The sequence below is a fragment of the Apteryx rowi genome, unplaced genomic scaffold (assembly GCF_003343035.1).
Source record: "Apteryx rowi isolate R43461 unplaced genomic scaffold, aptRow1 scaffold_266, whole genome shotgun sequence".
NCBI lineage: Eukaryota > Metazoa > Chordata > Aves > Apterygiformes > Apterygidae > Apteryx > Apteryx rowi.
In genome coordinates this window covers 227,594-245,379 of record NW_020449041.1, presented here as the reverse complement: position 1 = coordinate 245,379, position 17,786 = coordinate 227,594, and the positions used below count along the sequence as shown (strand labels likewise).

The 17,786-nt window shown below is 43.6% G+C and overlaps 1 protein-coding gene across 4 annotated transcripts in view; it reads left to right on the top strand.

Moving 5' to 3' along the window:
• Positions 1–17,786, top strand: part of SH3BP5 (SH3 domain binding protein 5) — a 50,713-nt gene that overhangs the window by 26,262 nt on the left and 6,665 nt on the right. For 2 of the 4 annotated variants that reach the window (XM_026067990.1, XM_026067993.1), the window contains 3 exons: positions 6,427–6,591; positions 13,650–13,780; positions 17,127–17,169. In XM_026067990.1, coding sequence (XP_025923775.1) covers positions 6,427–6,591; positions 13,650–13,780; positions 17,127–17,169 — 339 coding nt within the window. Of the gene's footprint in view, positions 1–200; positions 368–6,426; positions 6,592–13,649; positions 13,781–17,126; positions 17,170–17,786 lie in introns of those variants that run through there. The other 2 variants (XM_026067992.1, XM_026067994.1) reach the window with 2 other exon arrangements.

Sequence of the window (17,786 nt, the reverse complement as noted above, 5' to 3'; positions counted from 1 at the left end):
AGGATGCAGCTGTGTCAGTATCGAGGTTGTTGTTAAGATACTGAATGTTTTGGGCCCCTGTGTTGACGTGTGGGGTGCTCTGCTTGTTACTGCTGCCAGCTGCAGTGAAGCAGACTGAGGAAAACTGGAGCCAAAATAGCAGTGCTTAGTGGTAGTTACTGTAAATGCTGCAATGAGTGCTTATTGCCTTCACCTTGTAGGTGTCTGCATGACTGAACCCAGCGCAGTGGCGAGCAGGACAAGTTTGCCCTAGAAGAGGAGTCATGGTCCTGCTGTCCTCGTCTGCACAAGAAGCCCGTGCAGGACATTGCAGTCAGCTATAGAGATCCCAAAGACAGTGCTGCGAAAACAGGTTATGGCAGCTCTGGTAGGAAGCTGTTGTAGGAAAGTTCCTGCTTTAAAACATGTTCCCTTTTGTACTGTACATAGCGCCTTGACTGTGTAGTGTTATTAAATGAATGAGAGAGAGCCAGAATGAAAACATCTGAAGTGTATATGCTCCTGAAGAGTCTAACTGGGAGCCAGTTAATCATTATCTATTTGGTAGTAAGCAAGTCAGTCCTTGCTGGTAGCAGTTAAACTATTGTTTTAAAGATTAATGAGCAAGGGAGGCACTGGTTTCATATTAACAAACAAGAGCCTTTTAGAGCAAAGGCCTTTGGCCAGCACGTGACTTGCTGGTGCCTTACTCTGACTGGCAGCTGTGTTCCCTTCATGCTCCAGCTTTCAGTGATTTTATAAACAGAAATCATTAATACCTTTTATTAGCAAAAGCTAGTAAATAGACAATAGCTAATAATAAACAGAAATACTGAACTAAAATGATTGTATGCATTGGCCGTAGGGGGTGAGATAAGTTCACCTGGCTCATTCTAAATGAGAAGCCATTTTTTAAATACTTGAAAATACCCAAGCTTTGCAGACTGCCATATCAAATGGGTAATTTGCCAGCTGTGTTAGCGATGCCCTTCTCATGAATGTACCAGCGCTTGTGGTTTGGGCCTCCAGAAAAGAAGATTGGCTGAGGGGAGAAGTTCTGTAGCAGCCTCGTCCCACAAAGCGCTCCCGCTGTGCCTGTTTTTGGCACCAGGGTTAAGATGTCAGCTGCAKGCAAATGTGTTCAGAGATCAGAGACTGGGCAGTGGCTGCTGGGAGGTTTTTTTAGATGTCAGCTAACCTTGGAGGAATGCTATAGCTAGTTTTGCTGTGGTTCGGTATGAGTGGTGTTGCGCAGTCGTGTATAACTTGGTGGGCAGAAACAAAAATTGGAGATTTTGTGAAGTGAGGAAGAGGAATGTACGTCTTAGTTGATGTTAATACAGAAAATTCAAGCTACACATTGAAGGACGGAAAAAATCCAGTTGGGCAAGTGCTCTGACTGCAAGGGTAATTGGGGCAATAAAAGCTATGTGGATTAAGCAGAATATTGTACTTCATAATTAAAGAGAAGCGCACAGGGTTTTCTGCTTTGGAAATGGACAAGAGGATGTGTCTGGGTTGGCCCTAAAATATGTGACATATGATGCTGTCGATTCTGGGAGAATGACTATAAATAAATTAACAAAATAGGCACTTTTTTTTTTTTCTTCTGTCTCCTTGCTCCAGCCTGGCTTTCTGTGTTTTTATCACAGTTGTAGACTTGCTTGCTTCCTATCATTAGCTGCAAGCACCATGCAGCTGTTGGGCACGGTTCCCTTGTGTGCAAGGCTCTGTGTAGACTGGGCAGAGAATTGCCCGTGAGGGTGCAGCTTTTTTTTCCCAAAAGGGATTCGTCAGGACTGAGCTAATTTCATCAATACATTAGCAATATGCCTTTAATTTTACAGCATTATTTATTAAAAAATCACCCTATAGGTAACGTCACAACAGCCATTTGCTTCTGTGAGCGCCGCTCTGCGTGTCACCTCAGAGTCTTTGGGACCTGGCTGGGGAGTTTGGGCTTGGGTGAGCTGAAGCTGAGGAGATCAGTGGGAGGTGAGCCAGCGAGAGGAGAAGGTCTCTGTGGAAAAGTGCAGAGCAGATAGTGTCAGAAAAAAAAACGCTCTTAGCCATGGGGAGAGCTGGGGAGGACAMCTTGCATGGGCAGAGTAGGGCTCTTAGGTGTGCTCCTTTTGAAGGGAAGAGATTTAGTGTTGTGGGAGATGTGTTTGAAGCAGATCTTTTGCAGAGCATTGGGGTGCAGAGGAGGGATGGAACCAGCAGCACAAAGTGTTGGTGCTCTGTGCGAACAGCGTGTAGCTGAGACTCCTGTGGCAGTGGGATTCTCCTTAGCTGAAACCTGGGTGGCTGCTTAACTGCGTTTCTCAAAGGGTCCTATTTTGCCTTTTCTACTAATAGGGGAAGGGTCTGCAGTGGCTAAGATACTGGGGTCAGTTCCCTGGTGTCAAGTGCTGAGGATCAGGCACGAGAGCTGCGTGACTTGCTCTGGATCCCYGTGGCGGCTGGAGCGCAGGTTCCCCGATTCTCAAGGTGTCGAGGCTTCCTCCTTTTCAATAAGGGATGCTCACTGGATAAACTCCATCAAGCACCAGCTATGTGGCTGGCAGGCAGAAAGCTGACATCCCACTTGCCTCCGACCTCCCTAGGAGCTTTTTGTCTTGATCACTGATACATTTTTCCCTCATGCTGCCCCTCTCCTGACTCAAACACCAGTTTGGGCTTGAAAGCAAAACAACCTGGTTTCAGCCTTTCAGTTGAATTCTGGTCTTCTGAGAGAGAAATAACCACTGCCTAAAACAATGAAAGTCATCTGTAACGTCGGGAGGTTGCAGGAGGACGTGAGCTGCTGTTGTTACCCTCGAGTGTGAAAAGCAAATGAAGAACATGGCTGCTGCCTCTTCCATCAAACGGAGCGATTTGCAGGCTTGAGCCTGTGAGCATGAGAGGACTCTGTCGGTAACGTTGCAGAATGACTTATGTGTGCTGGAGGGAGTTTTAAATAAACGCTAATTATTGAGTAACTGCACTAAAAAGTGTTTGAGTATCCTTTTTCACATTGACAGAACCATTTTTTTTCTTTTCCTGGCTTTCAGTGAATTGTTTAAAATAAAAGGCTGTTGACTGACTTCAGATAACTGTTGAAGCTAAATTGTTATCTGAACTAACTCCTTTGCCTAAACCAAAAGTCATTTTGCATTCCAGAGCTGTGTTTTCAAACTGCCGTTACAGAGTAGCATTCAACAAATACAGCTGAGAGTATCTAGGTAGTTTTTGTTTTGAGTTTTCCACTTTCCCATACAGTTATGGGGCATGAAAGTGAGTATGGCCAGAATGATGGGTCTGCCTGTTTACAGCTTTGGCTGTCGACATCCTAGAAGTCCAGGTGCTGGAGATACCAAAGAACTAGAAGTCTGGCAGAACTGTGAATTTAGCATCTGGATTGCTTATCGCAGAGAGCGTTTTCTTGCAGTACAGCCAGTTGTGCTTTAGAGGCTTCATCCAAACAGCTGCTGGTTCTGCAAGCTCCTGATAAATGTTGTTTTCCTTGGGGATTTAGTAACTCGGCCTCTATTGCTCTGCAGACTCTAGCTGGCTTAGATGTGTTGATCCCTGACCTGGGTGTCTGTGCCAACAGAAACTTTGCAGTGCAGATGCAATTATGGTGAGCAAACAGTACTTCTGCTGGCAGTGCTCATGGTGCCGCAGGGGTCTGGTTTTGCTGGAGGTGTCGAAAGCTGAGAGATGCCGATGTGGCTCTGCCTGTGCCAGGAGCGTGTGTTGCCGATCCGTCCTCCTGCTGTAGGGAGCCACCGGCACGGACAGGCCCCCTCCCGCAGCAGGAGGGCCAGGAAGCTGGTACCTGGCCGGGTCTGGCCTCTGAAAGCCTTCTTGCCCGCAAGTTACTGTGTGAGCCAGGGACCTGGCTCTCCCTCCTGCAGGGTCTGTCCTGAAAATCGGTCCTGTCTAGTCCCCATTTCTTCCTCCCTGCATCCTCAGCACCCTTCTGTAATGCATGGTGCAAGCCACTACTGGATTTTTTTTTTTTTTTTGTAACCTATCTCAACCTATTTTTATGGAAAAGTTTTGTCTTTTCTTTTCATTTGACCCCTTTACTAACATAGATCAAAGTTACTGGAGGAAGAGGGTTGTGAATTTTCAGTAAACAGTGGAGGGTATTTTGGGGACCAAGATTTATGCTGCTCTGTCCTTTGTTGAAAGCTTAACTCAGCCCTGTTTAAAAGATCCTCAGAAGGCCTGGCCATGCTTGGTGGGTACTGTGAGTCAGGTTAATTAGTGATTAAATTAAAATATTTATTAGTCAGGCGTGTCTGAACGTATAAAATGCATCAGTTCATTTGAAATGAGCGGCTGATGAATGGAGTAGTGGGGAGGTTTGATTTTATTTAGACTTTCTAGCAGGCTGTATTAACAACAAATTTATTTGCAATAGGATGATGGTATTAAATGCTGCTTATTCCACTAATATTGGCCCAATACACTGTACTGCTTTGATATATGCAGTCCTACATGGAAATTAGCACTTTAATGTTCTGGCTCTTAAAGGATATTTTAGGCAGGGCTGTGAGGTGGAAGCTGACTGAAGACAGAGAAGAGCATGGTTCAATGAATTTCTCTCCTGCGCAAAACACCACTGCTCGCTTCAGAGGAAGTGCATCAAGGAGCTTGGCTGCAAGGAGATTACTACTCTTATTGTTCTGATTTTGATTTTTTTTTTCCAGCTAATAGATGAAGGCCCTCTGACATATTTTCCACAGTCGCTTTGGCATGAAATACCTCTTTGTGTGATAAGAGGAGGGAAATAAGAAGAAGTTGCTGTTATTTGTGGACGCTGTGAGGGAAACTTGGCACACTTTATTTCCTTTTGAGGCTTGTGTTTAAATTAGGTGGTTACACATGCGCGCACACACACAACAGGGGGAACAGGGTTTTTTCATTACCTTTACAAGCAACTGTGGTATCTGAAGTGCGAAGGTATTTGGTGCAGCTGGTGCTGAGGATATGTTGCCACCAGCTGTTTGCAAAATGTGCTGCTGTTCTGCTTATTTCATGTTCTAGATCAGAGATTTTTGGCCACTTCCTGAGTGACCACCTCTTCATTCAAACCTCTTCCTGGAATAAAAGATTTCACCTTCCTAAATTTTGTGCTCTGTACTCCAGAGGCCTTTCCTCTGTTTCAGCCTCAGACTCCTCCGCCATATATCATGACGTGTGAATTTGCATTATTTTGCTCTGTCAGTCATGTCTGGTCAAAGCTGACATTTCCAGTAGGTGCAAACTGGATCATTTCATTTAAAAAATTGTTGAAGTGTAGCTGAAAACTGTCTTCACCCATGCTGGACGTTCAATTAATTGAATATGAAGCCTGCATTTGAAGGGTTTTCATTCAGTGCAGAATAGCTCAAAACCCACTTTTCCTCTTTTAAGTAGAAATCTGTGACACATTTAAAAATTTGGTGTATAAAAGATCAGGACAAGATTTTGTCTTTCAGGTAAACAATGTATTTCTGTGTGGTACCCTAAAAAGGGCTCTGGAGTCGTAGTTATCAGCTGATTTAGTTAAAAAATAGCAAATGACTACAAAGGCTTCAATTAAAAATTTCTGATAGAGGAAAATAACATGAAACCTGCAGGTTTGAAAGTCTGAATTTTAAAATCTCTGATAATTCAGTGGTAACTACAACAGAGAAGACATCTTTAATCTTACTTTAAAAAGCAGATAAACAGAAAGAACACCCAACACCTGCAGCATTACACTTTAGTACCAGTGACTTGTCTTAAATGACTGTTCAAAATAGGTGTGGTTGTCTTTTGTCAAAATAAAGTAGCAGCTTCCAAAGGACATAGCAGGACCCACATCCATGTTGTAGTGCATTGCAACCTCCCGGTTACCTTTGCTTCTCTGTCCTGACAGCTTGCTGTGCTTTTCTGTCCCAGGCCTAGCAAGGTGCAGGAACATGGGAGGAACCGGGAGCCGCCGCCTTGGAAAACTGTGGTTATGCTTCATAGCAATGTAATACTTCCAAAACAGTTCTTCAGCGTGATTAATGGTGCACCAGCTAAAAATTCTCCCTGACATTAAGCGGAGGGAGTGCCATTCTTGGTGTATTCATGACGTGCCACAAGTTTGCTATTGCGTTTGCTCGTTTTGCATCCGTTTTGTTTCCCAGTGATTAAACCTGCATCATAAGGTATTTCTCTCTCAGCCAAATGCTTATTTGTAGGTCATCAGCAGTGCGTTTTTGGGTATGAGCACCATGAGACGGTTCTTTACAAATGTCCTGTTTGAGTGTGAACTGCTGGCTTGGCAATAGTTAATCCAGTGAGGAGATACACGTCACTGTTAAGCAAAAGGTTGGGAAACAGTAATGCGGAGTGGGTGTTTTTAAAGTCCCTGGATTAGTGTGATAGATCTTTTAAACATGACTGAGGGTTCCTTTGTCTTTAATCCTGACTTTTCTTTTTCAGGCACAGCTGGAAGCTCAGAGAGCGACTCAGGATTTCCAGAGGGCTACTGAAGTGCTGCGCGCTGCGAAGGAGACCATTTCGCTTGCTGAGCAGAGGCTGCTGGAGGATGACAAACGTCAGTTTGACTCTGCCTGGCAAGAGATGCTCAACCATGCTACTCAGAGGGTAATATAAATACAGAGTTGAGGCTAGCTTCTGAAGGACCAAATTTTTGCATGTGTTCGCAGACACATGACATGTAGGTAATGAAGCTACGAGCAATGACAAAGCCTAGAGTTACACAGTTTGGGCCTTAGGCTACTGGGACAACTGTAGTTCTCTATCTGACTGTGCTTAGTAGTGTGTGGAGTTTCTCTCTTAAGGAAAAAAAACCCCTATCTATAAAATAGGGATAAACAACGTATTAAGGCATATCTGCATTTGGAGTTATTCCAGAATAATTGCATAGGGATGGCTGTTTCTGAATAGATGCATTATGGAAACTCTTATTGCAGAATAACAGGGGCATGTTCCAATTTTAGTATAACCTGTTCTCAGCTTGGAATAAGTCGAACAAGGCACTCTTATCCTGCATTGTGTGTTCACGTGTAGAATTATGTAGGAATGTATATTGCATTTTAAGCTTGCACACTGCTGTATCCTGAATTTACTTTCAAGTTTAGACAAGGTCTTGCTTCCTTTGTAAAGTCTTCCAAATCTAAAGAAAAGGCACACCATGTAACAATGAAAGGTGGGTATTCGTTTTAGCAGCTGTCAGGAAGAATTTTCCTGTCATTTACCTTGCCTCTTCTTTTTCTCACATGTTAAAAGAATGCAGAAAGGCTTTTTTTTTTTTTTTTAATGTGAAAGAAACAAAAATTGAAGTTAAAAACCTTTGTTCTCTCAGCGTTCCCTTGATATGTCAGTAAAGCTGAACTTGCTATTGCAAATACGGTGAGTGTGCTGTACAGCRTTCTTATTGTCTTGCAATCCTCAATGTGGTAGCTGTGTTCTGTGGGAGAAGCTTCTCGGTTATAAGACAGCCTCTATTTCAGAATGAATTGTAAAAAACAGCTGTCAGATGATGAAACAGGGAATAAAAAGGATGTTGGCTATGTAGGGAGAGATGGGAAGCCTGGTGTGTGCAATATGTATATTATGCATATTATATATTATACATATAAAATTACTTATTAATTCCCCCCCCMAAAAAAAAACAAAAAACAAAAAACAAACCCAAACACAGGATGTTGCTTATGTTGTTGTCCTTGTTGCCATCAGGTATTTGCAGATCTGGTAGGCAGATAAATACTTAATCATTGGGGATACTAAAGTTTTCATGGTAGGGTGGGTCAGGGAAGAAATGCTAGCGACTTAGATTTCAAACAGATTCCTCTTTTCCGTAGATATCTGTAGGGGATCCCCATGGCCTTCTACCATGCCTAACCCTTCCCTAGCAGCCTGCAGTGGGAATATACCCGAGATGTGCAGAGCCGTTCACTGAGGATACACGATGACGGTTACTCTGCATAACTGTTTGCAGTGTTCAGTGGAGTTGTGCTGGTGATGTTCATATGTATCCTCTCTGAATGCAGAATATTTGTTTGTCAGAGAAGTGATTCAGGCTCTAACGTCCCCGATGGCTACAGCTGGACAGTAAATAGGAACCCTGCAGACATCGGCTCGCCTAGGCACAGGATATGGTGCTGACTTGCGTAGACCAGCTGAGAGCTTTTTGAATGGAAAGAGTATTACTCTCATCTCCCTTCCTGATGCTTAAAATAGTCTGGGTAAACTCAGTTCCCAGAAGGTGCATGTTTGCACTTTCTAGGATACAGTGGGTTTTGAAAGATTGCACTGAAGTTTGTTTCCTGATTTCCACTGTCTATACTGGGAATCTCAAGGCTAGGGCCAGAGCCAGCCAAGGATAAAAAATAAAAATACTGTTAGACTCTTGGAAATCCTGACTGAACACCTGGCATCAGTTTGTTCAAAGTGCCCACTGGGCTTTTATGACTTCTTCAGGAGCAGAGAGAGTATTTTCTTGGTTTCAGTGTATGCAGTTAGTGATGATGTGCTTAGTGTTCAGTGAGGTAAAGAACAACTGGGGGCCGAAGAAGCAGAAAGCATCATCTTTCCCTACCAAAGTATGCGTGAAAACAGATGGGAGGACAAGCTCTACTAGATCAAAATCCTTGCTGGTCGTCACAATGTTTCTGTTAACTCAGATCATTAACTATTATTTACATTAGAAATTCCTAACTATAACTAATGTGTCTTAAGGTAGGCAGTTAAAAAATAGGTTCTTCTGCACTTTCACATATAAAATGACTATTGCAGAAAGTTTCTGCATTTCAGTTACACAAACCTCTTTTTGGATTTGCTAGCTTTTTAGTGTGTATTTGTAAATGACAGAGGTATTTGCCAGAGAACAATCTTGCACTACGCTTTGCACAGCAATGAATCAAATGCAGAAAAGCATTTCTGCACCAAATGTCAGAAGTGGGTTACTTACTCATTTGTTTCTATATTGGTAGAAATGTCAGGCAAGAGTAAAATGTTGTTTGCTATTCTTAGGCAGAGGTAAAAGGCTCTATTGAATTTGTCTGAAACTTGGAACAATTCTGAGCCCTAAAGTAGCTTGGCAGTTGACAAGCAATTCAAGCAAAGGGCGTAAGGGAAAAGGGGAGGCAAGACAACAAATGAGACATCTCTCTTTTATGCAGATGTGTATGGAAATATTGCCAGGTTACTTCTGCTTTTGACCTAACAGGTGTGGACAACGACTTGGATTCCAGCATACTGAACAAGAAATGCTATTTGCAGACCCTCACGGGGGGGAAACAGAGATAAGGGTTGCATCCTGAGACTGCTTTTTGATTTTTTCACAGGTTGAAAAGCTGCTAATACCACTATTTTTAATGTGACAGTGTGTAACAAGAGACTGTAAACAAGGCTTTTGTAGCCACTGAAATGGCAAATTGTCCAATTAAACTTATTAAAAATAAGAGAGTTGCTGCAATTTTGTCTATCCTGAATGGTTTGGAAGCATGACATGTGGAAGATGCTTTTATTCATGAAGCAGGCAGGACCAGCATGGATAGGTGTAGGGAGTACAGGCTGTCACTCGAGATCTTTTTCACCTTGTATTTTGAGCTTTGTTTCCAAAGAAATCAAAGGAAGCTGGGTGCCTAAGTCAGAGCTGGATGTCTGCCTGCCTGTGGAGATGCAACTAATCCCTGTAAGCATCTACATTTAAGCTTCGCGTTGACCCTAGAAGAGTACAGGACTGTGATGTGGTCCTGTGAGTAGGCAGCTTCTTTATCCACCTCTGCTCTTAACATGGTGTGTATTTTGGGGTAAATTACAAACATCTAGGAGAAGGGCAGGATTCCCCCAGCTCGGAGATGGGTATAATGACACTTAGGCTGGGGTTGAGCTGTTTAAGTTTGGTTGACTGGCGCATTGCTGTGTACATCTGAGTGAGTTGCCTAAACTTCCATTATAGTCAAGGGAAATCTGGTCAATAAGCCCACAGTGTCTGGAGATCAGTTCACGTGACCAGGTTTGGGTGCTCGTTGCAAGAGGAATCTCTGTGGATTATGACGGAAAAGTAGACATGCAACTTGCATGCAGACAGGGTATGTGATGAGGTACCTCTACTTTCCCTTAAGCTGCCTGGAGAAGAAAAGTGCTGTTCCCTGCTAGACATTGGCTCACCAGTGTGTTAGCCAATTGCAGTTTGTGTTTAAAATTTAGGAGAAGATTTTTGGGAAGTGGAAGAGTGATATCTTTGCTAGTAGCCGAGTTTAAATTATGATGTTGCAGTTTGTGGCACAGGGAGCAGGGCTATAAAAGGGCCAAAAACCAGAGAGTTCTGGCAGGATGAAGGGCAGGGATTTCAGCTTTGATACTCCTGTAGAAAATCATTCATGTATATAAATATGTACAAAAAGAAAACACTGACAAATGTGTTACCTCGAGTTTGAGATGAGCTGGAGTAGAGGGGAAGATCCTGCATGAATTTCAAGAGAAATTAATGATAATTTCTAATTGCTGATGCAGTCTTTAAAAGGCTCTGCTTTTACTGTCTTCCCAGAGATATGTTCATAAATTCTGGCAGGGAGAAGAAATGTTTTGGCTCTTGATCATGAGGCATTTTTAAAAGGAAGGGGTGAGGGGAGAGTGAAGAGGGAGGATGCATGCTCCCTCTTGTTTTAATTTGGTTTGTGAAGCTCCCTTTGATATTATACCGTGAAGTGCCATCTATCAGTGTAAAATGCGTGGGTACTTTCCTGATGTAGAGAGAAGTGATACTTCCTGCACATGGAACTACTTGGAGGAAAAGGAAGAAAAAAAAAAAGCTATAAAAAACCCAACAAAAATATCTACAACCTTCCCTGCCCTAATCTCTCCTTCCATCCTCTCTGGAAATAACATGCGGTATGGTTTTTATGCCTCCTCCCCCCAGTATCTTTATCCCTTATATTATTGATTCTGTCTTTCTTGTATACTGGTGTTGTATTGTCTGTCTTACCTCTTTTATTTCTAATTCTTCCTCTAGAAGAGCCATCGATTTTAATATTTGGAAAAAGAAACAGATCTCCAGAGTAATTCCCTGGCTAGGACGGTCTGCTTTGCTAAATCTCACTGATACATTTTTATTTTGCATCTATGTTATTACTGAAATTTTGCATGGAGTCCATTTTTGACTCCAGATTGTGCAGATTTCTGGGAGGGCACAGACACAAAGTGACTCGTGCAGTGGTTTTGTTTCCTTAGCTTTGAACTGCGGCGTTATGTTGAACCTGCCAGGTGCGGAGGTGGGATCACGGGTTGGGTGATGGGTAGGGAGGGTTTGCAAGCCTGTTTCCATCTGTGCTGACTGACAGCTTCTCTATTTAAAGGCTATTTTGGCTTTTGTGGAGGAGTGGGTGATCACTCTTCGTTCCTTCTTGGCCATGTGAAACACCTAAATGTGTCTTGGCAGTAAATTGGGAATGCCGAGGATGTCTGCAGAGATACATCCATGGAGGGATCTTACAGATTTTGCAGAATTACGTCTTTGTCCTCAGCCCAGCGAAGGCACCCTGAGCTGCTGTCTCCAGGGAAGGGTGCAAGCAGTTCCCGGCCTCCCCTCAGACTCGTGCAGATAATGCCAACGCAGTGACAGAATGCTCTTAAGGAAACAACAGACTGGGGGGGAGATAGTTTTCCTTACATCACTGACTTCTGAAATTAAAAGGATGAAGTATACAGCCTTTTTTTTTTTTTTCATCTTTCCAGAAAGGGTAAAAAATGTGGGCGTATACAGTTGGCAGCAAATTCCATATTTTGTTAGGTATTTTGAGGTGATTATGATCTGTCATCCTGATGCTTAATATGAAAGATTTGCAAAATCAGCTTGATGCCAGACACCTAACTTCTGTTATGACTCTGCTGCTTGTACGACTTATCAGGTGGTTGATCCTAGATATCAAAGCCCGTGCTAGTTTTGCCCCAAGAGTGGATGGGAAGGATTAACATATAATTGAGAATTGGCAAATTCCAGCCGCACCATTATTTTGTAGCTTCCGGCATTTTTAAATTGCAGTTTTCTTGCCACACTACAAAGAAGGCAAACCAGCTTCTGTGTTGTCCTTGGAGATGGTATTTTAATTTAAGACACTTCTATGCTAAAACCAGCCTTGTCTGACATAGTTTGCTAGGGAAAGTCATTGCATCATCCTAGCTTCCCAACAGTTGTTCAAGATGAGAGGCTGCAGCTTGTTTTCAGGATGCAAGGGAGAGTCTGCTATGAATCTAATAGTTTTTTTTTGACCTTTCTTCAAAATTGGGAGCCTTATTTGTTTATAAGACAGCTGAAGGGTGTTGGAGTCGAATGAATTATTTTACATCTAATTAAAAGCCTTTGAAAACCTTTGTAGGTTTAAAGTTCTGTAGCAGCTTCTTTGTTTCATAGTGAGTGGTGTGCGCAGATGAGCAAAACGTGGCTTCCAGTTGTGGCAGCAAGAGCTTTTAGTTGATGCTGATGCAGTTTGGGTTTGGCATGTAGCAGGTTCACAGTTTTATTTAGGCATCAAAAAGGATGATGCACCAGTTTTCCCAAGTAGCATGGCGTGCCAAGCAAGTGAGAGTTGACTGTGCTCTTCTCTGCGTTTAGTTCAGCCTGAGGGCTAAGACAGTCTCATGGAATTAGGACATTATGTGAGATCATTTAAAAATGAGGTACTTTGAATTTTCTGTCTCTCTGGATCCGAGAGTGCAGACATCACCTTCTGGTCTGGTCTGGAATAACCCAAGCAATGGAAGTGAGTTGGAGCAATTTGCATTGAAGTTGTCGAGTACTTGGTTTTGCTGCTGAGATATCTGGAAACCCAGTACTGGAAAAAATCGAATCCTACCGTTTTTCATAAAGATAGCTTCCTAGTCGCAAGAGAGGAATCCTGAAAATTGCCTGCTTTCTCCTTATTGCTAGACATATTGGGATCAACAGAGAGAGGTATCACCACTACTCTTACTTTAAACAAGTAAGTTGTCTCCCTGGCTGACGTGGCTGTCGGCTCAGGGCTTGAGCCACTGCTTGTTTTTGATGCTGAAACTGTGATTTTAGGCAGGCCGACTGCTTTAAGGGCAAAGCCAGTTTCCCAGCCTTCTGTGAACGGGCTGGTTACTGGACACGCTGTTTTCTGGCTCCTGGTCATTCAGGCTGAGGGGATATGCTGAACTGCATTTCAGTCCTCTCACCACCACCGTTGCTTTTCAGCCCTTTCTCGTTTGCTAGAGTCGGGGGACGGCAGCACGGTGCCAGGTGCTGAGCAGCCCTCAGGCTCCCAGCCGGAAAGGCAGCGCTCCCGGGAGAGAGGCAGGAGGGGACAGAAGTAACACCGCTAAATGTAACTGAGCAATTTCTGTTAGTGCTGTTCCACTCCTGAATATCTAACTGCATTTAAAGAGGGATGATCCTAAAATTCGAGGCTTTTCTGAACTTCCCCTAAGGGATATTACGCAGGAAGCTGCAACACCTCTGTAATAATTAATGTAGCACTTGCAAATCCAGTATATTGCTGCCCCTTTCAAGAAAGATTTTTAAGTAGGTTCTCTGAAAGCAATTTTTTTCTTTTTCCATCTCCTCGCTTTCCTACCATGAGCTGATTGGAGAGATTATGAGGATGCTGTTCATTAAAGTGATACGAAACAGATTGTTGTGTCTTGCCACTCAGCCTGTATTTTCTTTCTTGAAGGTCATGGAGGCAGAACAAACCAAAACGAGGAGCGAGTTAGTTCACAAGGAGACTGCAGCCAAATACAATGCCGCCATGGGACGGATGAAACAGCTGGAGAAGAAGCTGAAAAGAGCCATCAACAAATCAAAGTAGGTCTTATATTTGGAGATGAGTTTAAAGGTGAAGTCTGCTTGTAGGGGGATATTGATTTGTTTTTTTTTTTTTTTTTTCTCCAAACTTCTGGAAGTGTGCTCCCCTTTGCACTTCTCCTTTTTGGGCTCCTGTGTGCATGTGACGCCCTCACAGCACAAATAGTACTAGAATATTTGCCCTTGCATTTGTTCTCCTTCTCTCTCTAAGCATCTTGAAGTAGCTGACTTGATAGATTGGTGAACTAAATGGGATAAGAAAAGTTTTCTGTGCATATTCTTAGTTTTTTTTTCTAATGCGTTGAACCCTTTTGTGATACGTGACTTGAGAAGCTGGCTTATGGGGTTTTGCATAGATGCTACCTACACACTGCAGAACTGCAGAGCTCCATTTGCTGATGCTTTGCAGCTTAGGATTTTTTACAGTGTAGTTCTTACTTTTAGTTAGAAAACCAACAAGGCAGGTGACAGAAACCCAAAAAGATGTGAGACTGCGTCAGAGTAGCATGCTGCGTGTGGAAGGGTCCCACTGTATTCCTTTTTGTCTCGCAGCAGGGCTGACTACAGTATAAGCCAACTGAACTAGGGTGTTTTGGAGATTCTCTAATGAGGGGTGCCACAGGAGTGAAGGTTATTCTAACCTAGTATGTAAAGTGGAAGATGTCTAATGGCATGGACAGGCGTTTTGTAGATATATTGAAGGCAGGCTACTTAGGGATATTGGAAAGGTCAGTTGTCTGCGGAATTGCATTTTTCATCTAAGGAAAGTTGAAACTGAGCTGAAAACATTAGCACTGTCGAGTGGCTATATAAAGCTGGGAGCTGCGACTCAAATTTGGGGCTGCTTGTCTTGTAGGGTGTAACTGTGAAAAGAGGTGCTGGCTACTTGCTGCTTTTCTTGAAGGAAACCATCAAACTGCTCTGTCGTCCTCCATGGGTGGTAGGGGAAGGTTTGCTGCAAGAGCTGGGCCTTCCAGGGCTGTGATGTCCAGCCCCTCTCCCTGAGCCCCGGGAAGGCATGCTGAAGGAGTTACTTTTTTCCATGCAAAAACTGATTGTAACTGCTCTGCGCTTCAGTGTGGATTAAGATGCTTATAGCATTACTGCTTGAAAATAATAAGACTGGAAGAGCCTGGAAGGAAGTCATTTAGGTGATTTGTCCTGTAAAGTTGCTGACTGAATGGTGATTATTGTGTTCTCTTTTTATTTATTTTTTTAATTTTAATTTAAATTTTTAAATTTTGTTTCTGTTCTTTTGTTTCTGTTTGTTTTCCCTACTCCCTTGCAAGCTATAAATATGCGTACGGCTGCATGTTCTTAACATTTGCCAGATCTTATGGCTCAGTGCCTCTGAGCTGCAGGATAATGAACTTGCCTGTCTTGGGCAGCTTTTGGAAGTAACTTTCTGCTCTGGTGAGTCGGGTAAAGTGCCTTTCAGTCTTCCTGTCAACTGCTTAAAAAGCACTTTGCTTTAAAACGTAACGTCATGGGCTTAGATTACTGGCGACTTAGGACACCGATCTCATCAATGTACCGATTGCCTGGCCCTGTTGTGTCATGAACCAGGTTTCAGTAATTACAGGATTGTAGATGAAAGCGAGTGAAGTGACCCGTGGAGATGCGAGTCCCTACCCTGCTAGTGTCTTTGCTTTCTGGTGTTTAGGCCTGGCTTCAGACATGTGGCGGGTTGTTAGTGGAGGGTGAGGAAGAGTGCTTAGGTTTGAACTCCTGTGTGTTGGCATCCTCTTCTTGGCTTAGGGGAACATGATGGCATCTTTCTTGCCTGTTGGCTGTAAAGGTGCCCACTCAAACGTGTGTGTGTATGTGTTTTTACATAAGTATGCACGCACACACACACACACACACAAATATATATATTTGCACACACCCCCACACACATGTGCTTGTTTGCTGATACAGGAGACTTTTCTCCCAGGCTTGTGGAAGCTGATGGGTTGTTGGGGTTCAGGCCTGGTTGTTCCCTCCCAGTGGGCAGACGCACTGCAAAGGAGGTGGCAACACCGTTTTGTCAGTGTGTCTGCAGTCCCATTGCTTTGGAATAAGGTTGCAGGAGTCCTTTTACTGTTTGATCTGAGCTATATTCCCCCGCTCCCAACTGTGATGTTTCACCATGTCTGGCAGGCCCATCTGTGCAGACTTTGGCAGGGTTAAGTCCCAGCAGAGGGAAGACAGAGGTTCAGTTGGACTGGGTCATTGGAAACGTCACAGCAGCTCGTTCCCTGTGCACTGCTAGTGGTAGGGGGTTAATTAAAGAATAGACGCTATAAAGTAACTTGATTGCAAGGAAACCATAAGGACTGTATATTGAATTCAACCCATCCAAGTGCACAGGACTGGGGAACCACAGTTTCACGTTCTTGAGTTCTGGTGCACAGCCCAAAACGCAGCCGCGGTGGGAGGCTGAGGAGGGGAAGGTGGTGTTACTTGCTCAGAAAAGGCTTGCTGTCAGGGTGGAAATGCAAGGAGGGTGGCTAACGCCATGTTTCACATAAAAACGTATCTGATTGCTCATCTCTCCTGTACTTTTCAGGAGAGCTTCCAAAAGGTAAGGAGGGCAGTGAGCCCGGTTGCAGATCAGTGCTTTTGGTGCTTCCCAGTGGCACATCAGGTGATGCTGGCTTGCAGGCTTCGAAACTTAGAAGCTGGAACATGGTTTCTGAGCTTTGTACTGCACCTTTTGTGCCCCTGTTATCCTGCAACCTTATAAATAAGTTCTGTTGCCCGTAGTGGGAAAAGGGCTGGGTGTGATGCTGTTCTCTGTGTCCAAGCAAACTGTGGGAGAGCTGTGCAGCTGGAGGGAAATGCTGTGCTTTTGGTGTCCGAATCTCCCTTCATCCTCTCTCCTTCGCTGAAAAAAACAAGGAACTGCACCTCTGCTGCCAAATCTGAACATGGAGAAGTGTAAGGCTCAGATTCTGCAGAGAATTTACATGTGTTGGGAGCTCCAAAATTAGATAGATACAGAGAGGATGCTCATGCCTAAAGCTTGTTGTGTTTAAATATCTTGCAGAATCTAGGCTGGAAGGAATTCTGTTGTCAGCTACAAAAACTGGAATTTTTTAAAAAATTGTATTTAGGCCAAGAAACCCATGAGAAATAGATATATCAGAGGGCAGGGGGGTGGGGGGGGGGAAGAAAATTGAGAGCACATGTAGGTGTTTTATGATCTAGATCAGTAGTCTCTCAGGATTACAATGAAAAATAAAATAGCTATGTTAATGTTATGAAGAGAGCTCCCACTCCCAGCTCCCACTCCCAACTCCCACTCCAGTACTCTGTGTTTAGTTCCAGTGGTTGTAACCAATTGTTCTTTGTTTTTCTGCAGACCTTATTTTGAACTCAAGGCAAAGTACTATGTCCAGCTAGAGGTACGTATGTAGTTCAGATGCATCTGAAATTCTTCACTGCTTATGGTAAATATTGAAATTAAATGTAAAGTGCTCCGAGAATAACTTTGTCAAGCTTCTGTACAAAACCAATTCCATTCAAAACCTCTTATCTTGAGCAATTTACTAAGCGCATTTTAAAGATAAAAGCCTGAGAGGCTTTGTTTCCTCATGTGAAGGAGGAGGGCTCCAGACCCTTGTTTGTACCCTGCTGCTCACTGCCAGAACTGAGCAAACATAATTTGACCGTCTTTGCCTCTTGTACTTTATGAAGTCTCTGGATTTTTTTTCTGCCCCTCTGTGTTTAATGCTTCTGGCTGCTTAACTGTGCTTGGGCTGCTCTTTTCAGTTCACTGGCTGGGTGAATTAAAAGAGCAAATAACCTGCTCGTAGTTCTCAAATATCACTCCGATGTGAGCTTCAGATTTGGAGTTTGGAAGAAACAGGATGTCAAGCCCATGGCCTGGGCTTGGGCTGGTGGCTGGATATAAGCAGCCGCAGGCTCCCTGGGCTTTTGGGCATCTCTACACTGTGCTCTGCTCAGTGCAACGATGTTTAGCCAGCACTTCCATACGGTGTGGAACCTTGTGGGACGTGGT